The sequence below is a fragment of the Chiloscyllium plagiosum genome, unplaced genomic scaffold, assembly GCF_037043375.1.
Source record: "Chiloscyllium plagiosum isolate Xiang-an unplaced genomic scaffold, Cpla_swu_hap1 HiC_scaffold_53X, whole genome shotgun sequence".
Lineage (NCBI taxonomy): Eukaryota > Metazoa > Chordata > Chondrichthyes > Orectolobiformes > Hemiscylliidae > Chiloscyllium > Chiloscyllium plagiosum.
In genome coordinates this window covers 28,220,904-28,228,403 of record NW_028270191.1, presented here as the reverse complement: position 1 = coordinate 28,228,403, position 7,500 = coordinate 28,220,904, and the positions used below count along the sequence as shown (strand labels likewise).

General features: G+C 60.0%; 1 protein-coding gene across 1 annotated transcript in view; it reads right to left on the bottom strand.

Annotated features, from left to right (window-relative positions):
* Positions 1-7,024, bottom strand: part of LOC122545830 (rho GTPase-activating protein 15-like) — a gene marked incomplete at its 5' end in the record, with an annotated part of 97,407 nt that extends 90,383 nt beyond the window's left edge. The window contains 2 exons of the mRNA XM_087985508.1: positions 2,903-3,018; positions 6,746-7,024. Of these exons, the coding sequence (XP_087841634.1) occupies positions 2,903-3,018; positions 6,746-7,024 (395 nt within the window). The remainder of the gene's footprint in view (positions 1-2,902; positions 3,019-6,745) is intronic.
* Positions 7,025-7,500: the final 476 nt, after the last annotated feature.

Genomic DNA, 7,500 nt, shown 5'->3' with positions numbered 1-7,500 from the left:
GCACGGTGCTCCGAGTGTGGTCTGACCGAGGGGAGACCGGGGAACTGTGCACGGTGCTCCGAGTGTGGGTCTGACCGAGGGGAGACCGGGGAACTGTGCACGGTGCTCCGAGTGTGGGTCTGACCGAGGGGAGACCGGGGAACTGTGCACGGTGCTCCGAGTGTGGGTCTGACCGAGGGGAGACCGGGGAACTGTGCACGGTGCTCCGAGTGTGGGTCTGACCGAGGGGAGACCGGGGGAACTGTGCACGGTGCTCCGAGTGTGGGTCTGACCGAGGGGAGACCGGGGAACTGTGCACGGTGCTCCGAGTGTGGGTCTGACCGAGGGGAGACCGGGGAACTGTGCACGGTGCTCCGAGTGTGGGTCTGACCGAGGGGAGACCGGGGAACTGTGCACGGTGCTCCGAGTGTGGGTCTGACCCAGGGGAGACCGGGGAACTGTGCACGGTGCTCCGAGTGTGGGTCTGACCGAGGGGAGACCGGGGAACTGTGCACGGTGCTCCGAGTGTGGGTCTGACCGAGGGGAGACCGGGGAACTGTGCACGGTGCTCCGAGTGTGGGTCTGACCCAGGGGAGACCGGGGAACTGTGCACGGTGCTCCGAGTGTGGGTCTGACCGAGGGGAGACCGGGGAACTGTGCACGGTGCTCCGAGTGTGGGTCTGACCGAGGGGAGACCGGGGAACTGTGCACGGTGCTCCGAGTGTGGGTCTGACCGAGGGGGAGACCGGGGAACTGTGCACGGTGCTCCGAGTGTGGGTCTGACCGAGGGGAGACCGGGGAAACTGTGCACGGTGCTCCGAGTGTGGGGTCTGACCCAGGGGAGACCGGGGAACTGTGCACGGTGCTCCGAGTGTGGGTCTGACCGAGGGGAGACCGGGGAACTGTGCACGGTGCTCCGAGTGTGGGGTCTGACCGAGGGGAGACCGGGGAACTGTGCACGGTGCTCCGAGTGTGGGTCTGACCCAGGGGAGACCGGGGAACTGTGCACGGTGCTCCGAGTGTGGGTTGACCGAGGGGAGACCGGGGAACTGTGCACGGTGCTCCGAGTGTGGGTCTGACCGAGGGGAGACCGGGGAACTGTGCACGGTGCTCCGAGTGTGGGTGTGACCGAGGGGAGACCGGGGAAACTGTGCACGGTGCTCCGAGTGTGGGTCTGATCGAGGGGCGACCGGGGAACTGTGCACGGTGCTCCGAGTGTGGGTCTGACCGAGGGGAGACCGGGGAACTGTGCACGGTGCTCCCAGTGTGGGTCTGATCGAGGGGCGACCGGGGAACTGTGCACGGTGCTCCGAGTGTGGGTCTGACCGAGGGGAGACCGGGGAACTGTGCACGGTGCTCCGAGTGTGGGTCTGACCGAGGGGAGACCGGGGGAACTGTGCACGGTGCTCTGAGTGTGGGTGTGACCGAGGGGAGACCGGGGAACTGTGCACGGTGCTCCGAGTGTGGGTCTGACCGAGGGGAGACCGAGGAACTGTGCACGGTGCTCCGAGTGTGGGGTCTGACCGAGGGGAGACCGGGGAACTGTGCACGGTGCTCCGAGTGTGGGTCTGACCGAGGGGAGACCGGGGAACTGTGCACGGTGCTCCGAGTGTGGGTCTGACCGAGGGGAGACCGGGGAACTGTGCACCGTGCTCCGAGTGTGGGTCTGACCGAGGGAGACCGGGGAACTGTGCACGGTGCTCCGAGTGTGGGTCTGACGGAGGGGAGACTGGGGAACTGTGCACGGTGCTCCGAGTGTGGGTGTGACCGAGGGGAGACCGGGGAACTGTGCACGGTGCTCCGAGTGTGGGTCTGACCGAGGGGAGACCGAGGAACTGTGCACGGTGCTCCGAGTGTGGGGTCTGACCGAGGGGAGACCGGGGAACTGTGCACGGTGCTCCGAGTGTGGGTCTGACCGAGGGGAGACTGGGGAACTGTGCACGGTGCTCCGAGTGTGGGTCTGACCGAGGGGGGACTGGGGAACAGTGCACGGTGCTCCGAGTGTGGGTCTGACCGAGGGGAGACCGGGGAACTGTGCACGGTGCTCCGAGTGTGGGTCTGACCCCAGGGAGACCGGGGAACCGTGCACGGTGCTCCGAGTGTGGGTCTGACCCAGGGGAGACCGGGGAACTGTGCACGGTGCTCCGAGTGTGGGTCTGACCCAGGGAGACTGGGGAACTGTGCACGGTGCTCCGAGTGTGGGTCTGACCGAGGGGAGACCGGGGAACTGTGCACGGTGCTCCGAGTGTGGGTCTGACCGAGGGGAGACCGGGGAACTGTGCACGGTGCTCCGAGTGTGGGTCTGACCGAGGGGAGACCGGGGAACTGTGCACGGTGCTCCGAGTGTGGGTCTGACCGAGGGGAGACCGGGGAACTGTGCACGGTGCTCCGAGTGTGGGTCTGAGGGAGACCGGGGAACTGTGCACGGTGCTCCGAGTGTGGGTCTGACCGAGGGGAGACCGGGGGAACTGTGCACGGTGCTCCGAGTGTGGGTCTGACCGAGGGGAGACCGGGGAACTGTGCACGGTGCTCCGTGTGTGGGTCTGACCGAGGGGACACCGGGGAACTGTGCACGGTGCTCCGAGTGTGGGTCTGACCGAGGGGAGTCCGGGGAACTGTGCACGGTGCTCCGAGTGTGGGTCTGACCGAGGGGAGACCGGGGAACTGTGCACGGTGGCTCCGAGTGTGGGTCAGACCGAGGGGAGACCGGGGAACTGTGCACGGTGCTCCGAGTGTGGGTCTGACCGAGGGGAGACCGGGGAACTGTGCACGGTGCTCCGAGTGTCGGTCTGACCCAGGGAGACCGGGGAACTGTGCATTAGTTGGTGTCACAGTTTGGACAAACAGCCCCACACTGGCTCTCTCTCTCACACACACACACACACACATACACAAACCCCCCAGCAGCTTGTCCTCCCCCTACCTGTGATGTATCCCAGCTCTTTCTGTTCTGCTGTTGTAGCTCCAAACGATTGCTGGGGGCCTGCGAACTTTCCCATCATTCCAGGGGCTGGGCTGATCCGGTGGTGGCGTGGAGGACTAACAGAGAGAGAGAAACAGAGAGAGAGAGAGATCAGCACAGGAGAGAGGAGGGGGGAGTGTGAGAGTGTGTGTCTGTATGAGTGTGTGTTCGTGTATGTCTGTGTGTGAGCGTGAGAGTGTGTCTGTGTGTCTGTGTGACTGTATCTGTGTGTAAGCGTGAGTGTGTGGGTCTGAGTGTGAATGCGTGTGTGTATGTGTGAGTGAGGGTGTGTGTGTGTCTGTCTGTGTGTGTGTGTCTGTGTGAATGTGAGTGTGTGTCTGTGTGTGTCTGTGCGTGAGTCTGAGTGTGTGTCTGTGTGTGAGTGTGTGTGTGTGTGTGTGTCTGTGTGTGAGTGTCTGTGTGTGTGTGTCTGTGTGAGTGTGTGTGTGAGCGTGAGTGTGTGTGTCTGAGTGTGAGTGCTTGTGTCGATGTGTGACTGTCTGTGTGTGTGTGTGTGCATGAGTCTGAGTGTGTGTGTGTGTGTCTGTGCGTGAGTCTGAGTGTGTGTCTGTGTGTGTGTGCCTGTGTGTGTGTCTGTGTGTGTCTGTGAGTGAGTGTATGTGTGAGTGTGTGTGTGAGTGTGTGTGTGTGTGTCTGTGTGTGTGTCTGTGTGTGTGTCTGTGTGTGTGTGTCTGTGCGTGTGAGTGTGTGTGTGTGTGTCTGTGTGTGTGTGTCTGTGTGAGTGTGTGTGTGAGCGTGAGTGTGTGTGCCTGAGTGTGAGTGCTTGTGTCGATGTGTGAGTGAGAGGGTGTGTGTGTGTCTGTCTGTGTGTGTGTGTGTGTGTCTGTGCGTGAGTCTGAGTGTGTGTTTGTGTGTGTGTGTCTGTGTGAGTGTGTGTGTCTGTGTGAGTGTGTGTGTGTGTGTGTCTGAGTGTGAGTCTGAGTGTGTGTGCCTGTGTGTGTGTCTGTGTGTGTATCTGTGTGTGTCTGTGAGTGAGTGTGTGTGTGTATGTGTGAGTGTGAGTGTGTGTGTGTCTGTGAGTGTGAGTGTGAGTGTGTGTGTGTGTGCGAGTGTGCGAGTGTGTGTGTCTGTCTGTGAGTGAGTGTGTGTATGTGTGAGTGTGTGAGTATGTGTGTGTGTCTGTGAGTGTGAGTGTGTGTGTGCGAGTGTGTGAGTGTGAGTGTGTGTGAGTGTGTGTGTGAGTGTGTGCGAGTGTGTGTTCTGGTGTCATGGAGTAGTATTGTTGCGGAAGCCACATATCGGAAGCAAAGATATGGGGGTGGGGGTGGTGAACGGTGTTGTGAACACCAACTTCCTTCTTTTCTGATCCACAAACCAAGTTTTACAGAACTCAAGGTGGGGAAGCAAACTTTGAAGAAATATACACACACACACAGTCTCTGATTAAAAATAGAATTGTGGGGGTGGGGGTTAGAATTACAGGGCATAGCGTGAAAACCAAACCGGGGGGGGGGGGGGGGGGGGATTCAGTGATGGGAGCACCATTGAACGTCAAGGGGGCGATGGTTAGATTCTCTCTCTCTCTCTTGTTGGAGACGGTAACCCCCAGGATGTTGATAGTGGGGGGGAAGGGGGATTCAGTGACGGTAACACCATTGAACGTCAAGGGGGCGATGGTTAGATTCTCTCTCTCATTGGAGAGAGTTACTGGTTACAGAAAAGGCAGGGTTTGAGAAAATGAGAAATGCAGCAACATTTACTTTTGCTGGAGGAGATTGACGTGTTAGGGTAAACAGACAAGGTCTTTTCCCCCTGGGGTGAGGGAGTCCAGAACTAGAGGGGGGAGTAGTTTAAGGTGAGAGGGGGAAAGGGACCCAAGGGGCAGCTTTTTCCCCCCAGAGGGTGGTGCGTGTGTGGGATGAGCTGCCAGAGGAAGTGGTGGGGGCTGGTACAATGACAACATTTAAAAGGCACCTGGATGGGGGACAGGAACAGGAAGGGTTTAGAGGGAGTAGGCCAAGTGCTGGCAAACGGGACGAGATTCACAAACACCCCCTCCCTCCCCCCTCCCTCCCTCCATCCCTCCCTCCCCCCTCCCGAAGCTCAGTCGCAGCAGGGTGTCCCCTCTACAAGACCCACTGCAGTGATTCACCAAAGATCCTCAGGCAGCCCCTTCCAAACCCCACGGCCACGTTCCATCTGGAAGGACAAAGGGGCAGCAGATACAGGGGAACACCCCCCACCCCCCCCCCCCCCCACCCAACACCCCAGCCCCACCCCCACTGCAAGATCCCCTCCCTCCGAGCCCCTCACCATCCCGACTGGGGAATATTTCGGCCGTTCCCTCAGGGTCAGAATCCCCTCCCCGAGGGACGTTGCGGGTCTACCCTCCCGCAGGTGGGACGGCAGTGGGCCAAGAAGGCAGCTCACCCCCACCCTATCAAGGAAGGGGGGGGCAACTAGGGACGGGGCGGTAAATGCTAGGCCAGCCAGGGACACACGTGACCCACTAGATGAACGAAAAAAAAGATTAGGATATCGGGTCAGAATGGATGAGTTGGGCCGAAGGGACTGATTCTGTGCTGTACATCACTCTACAATCTGTGGGGGAATAAAGGGTTTATAGAGTCATAGAATTTTCATAGAATCTGTACAGGGTGGAAACAGGCCCTTCGGCCCTGCAGGTCTGAAGAGTATCCCACCCAAACCCATTCTCCATTACTCTACATTAACCTCCACATCCCTGGGCACTACGGGGACAATTTAGCACGGCCAATCTCACCAAACCTGCACTTCCCTGGGCACTACGGGGACAATTTAGCACGGCCAATCCCACCCTAACCTGCACATCCCTGGGCACTACGGGACAATTTAGCACGGCCAATCCCACCCTAACCTGCACATCCCTGGGCACTACGGGACAATTTAGCACGGCCAATCCCACCCTAACCTGCACATCCCTGGGCACTACGGGACAATTTAGCACGGCCAATCCCACCCTAACCTGCACATCCCTGGGCACTACGGGGACAATTTAGCACGGCCAATCCCACCCTAACCTGCACATCCCTGGGCACTACGGGGACAATTTAGCACGGCCAATCCCACCCTAACCTGCACATCCCTGAGCACTACGGGGGCAATTTAGCACGGCCAATCCCACCCTAACCCGCACATCCCTGGACACTACGGGGACAATTTAGCACGGCCAATCCCACCCTAACCCTCACATCCCTGGACACTACGGGACAATTTAGCACGGCCAATCCCACCCTAACCTGCTCATCCCTGGACACTACGGGGGCAATTTAGCACGGCCAATCCCACCCTAACCCGCACATCCCTGGACACTACGGGACAATTTAGCACGGCCAATCCCACCCTAACCTGCACATCCCTGGGCACTACAGGACAATTTAGCACGGCAATCCCACCCTAACCTGCACATCCCTGGACACTACGGGGACAATTTAGCACGGCCAATCCCACCCTAACCTGCACATCCCTGGGCACTACGGGGACAATTTAGCATGGCCAATCCCACCCTAACCTGCACATCCCTGGGCACTACGGGGGCAATTTAGCACGGCCAATCCCACCCTAACCTGCACATCCCTGGGCACTACGGGACAATTTAGCATGGCCAATCCCACCCTAACCTGCACATCCCTGGGCACTACGGGGACAATTTAGCACGGCCAATCCACCCTAACCTGCACATCCCTGGGCACTATGGGACAATTTAGCACGGCCAATCCCACCCTAACCTGCACATCCCTGGGCACTACGGACAATGTAGCTCAGGGAGGTGGGGGGAGTGATGGGGAGGGGACGGTAACTCACCCTGGACTGGGCACAGTTGCGGGTCCTTCTCGGTGGTTTCCAGGTCCGTTCCTTGGTGACAGAGTTCAGGTAGAAGTTGCGCCCAGTCTCAGGGCAGACGTGCCTCTCCCACAGGTCCAGGATCTGCACTGGGGGGCCACAGGGGCTGGGGGGCGGGCGTACCACCAGCTTCAGCTCCTTCAGGTTGGTGTAGACCGGGGAACCGGGTCTCGGTTTGCCTCGGGGCTCCTGCCGAGGTTCAACGTAACACTCACCATCCTGGGCCGGGAGGAGGGGGGGAGGGAGTTGGTAGAGGGGGAGGGAAAGAGAGAGGGGGAGGGAGGGATGGAGGGGTGGGAGGGAGGGAGAGAGAGAGGGGGAGGGAGAGGGAGGGAGGGAGAGAGGCGAGGAGGGAGAGAGGGAGGGAAAGATAGGGAGGGATAGGGAAGGGGAGAGATGGGGGGAGAGAGATGGGGAGGGAGGGGGGAGGGAGGGGGGAGAGAGGGAGAGAGAGGGAGGGAGGGAGAGGGAAGGAGGGAAAGAGAGGGAGGGGAAGGAAGGGGTGAGATGGAGGGAGAGAGAGAGGGAGGGAGAGGGAAGGAGAGGGAAGGGGAGAGATGGGGGAGAGAGAGGGAGAGGGTATATGGAGGGAGAGAAATGGGGGGAGAGAGACGGAAGTGGAGAGAGATGGGGGAGAGAGAGCGAGGGAGAGGGATAGGGTGCATGGAGGGAGAGAAATGAAGGGAGAGGGAGGGAGAGAGAGGGGGAGTGAGAGA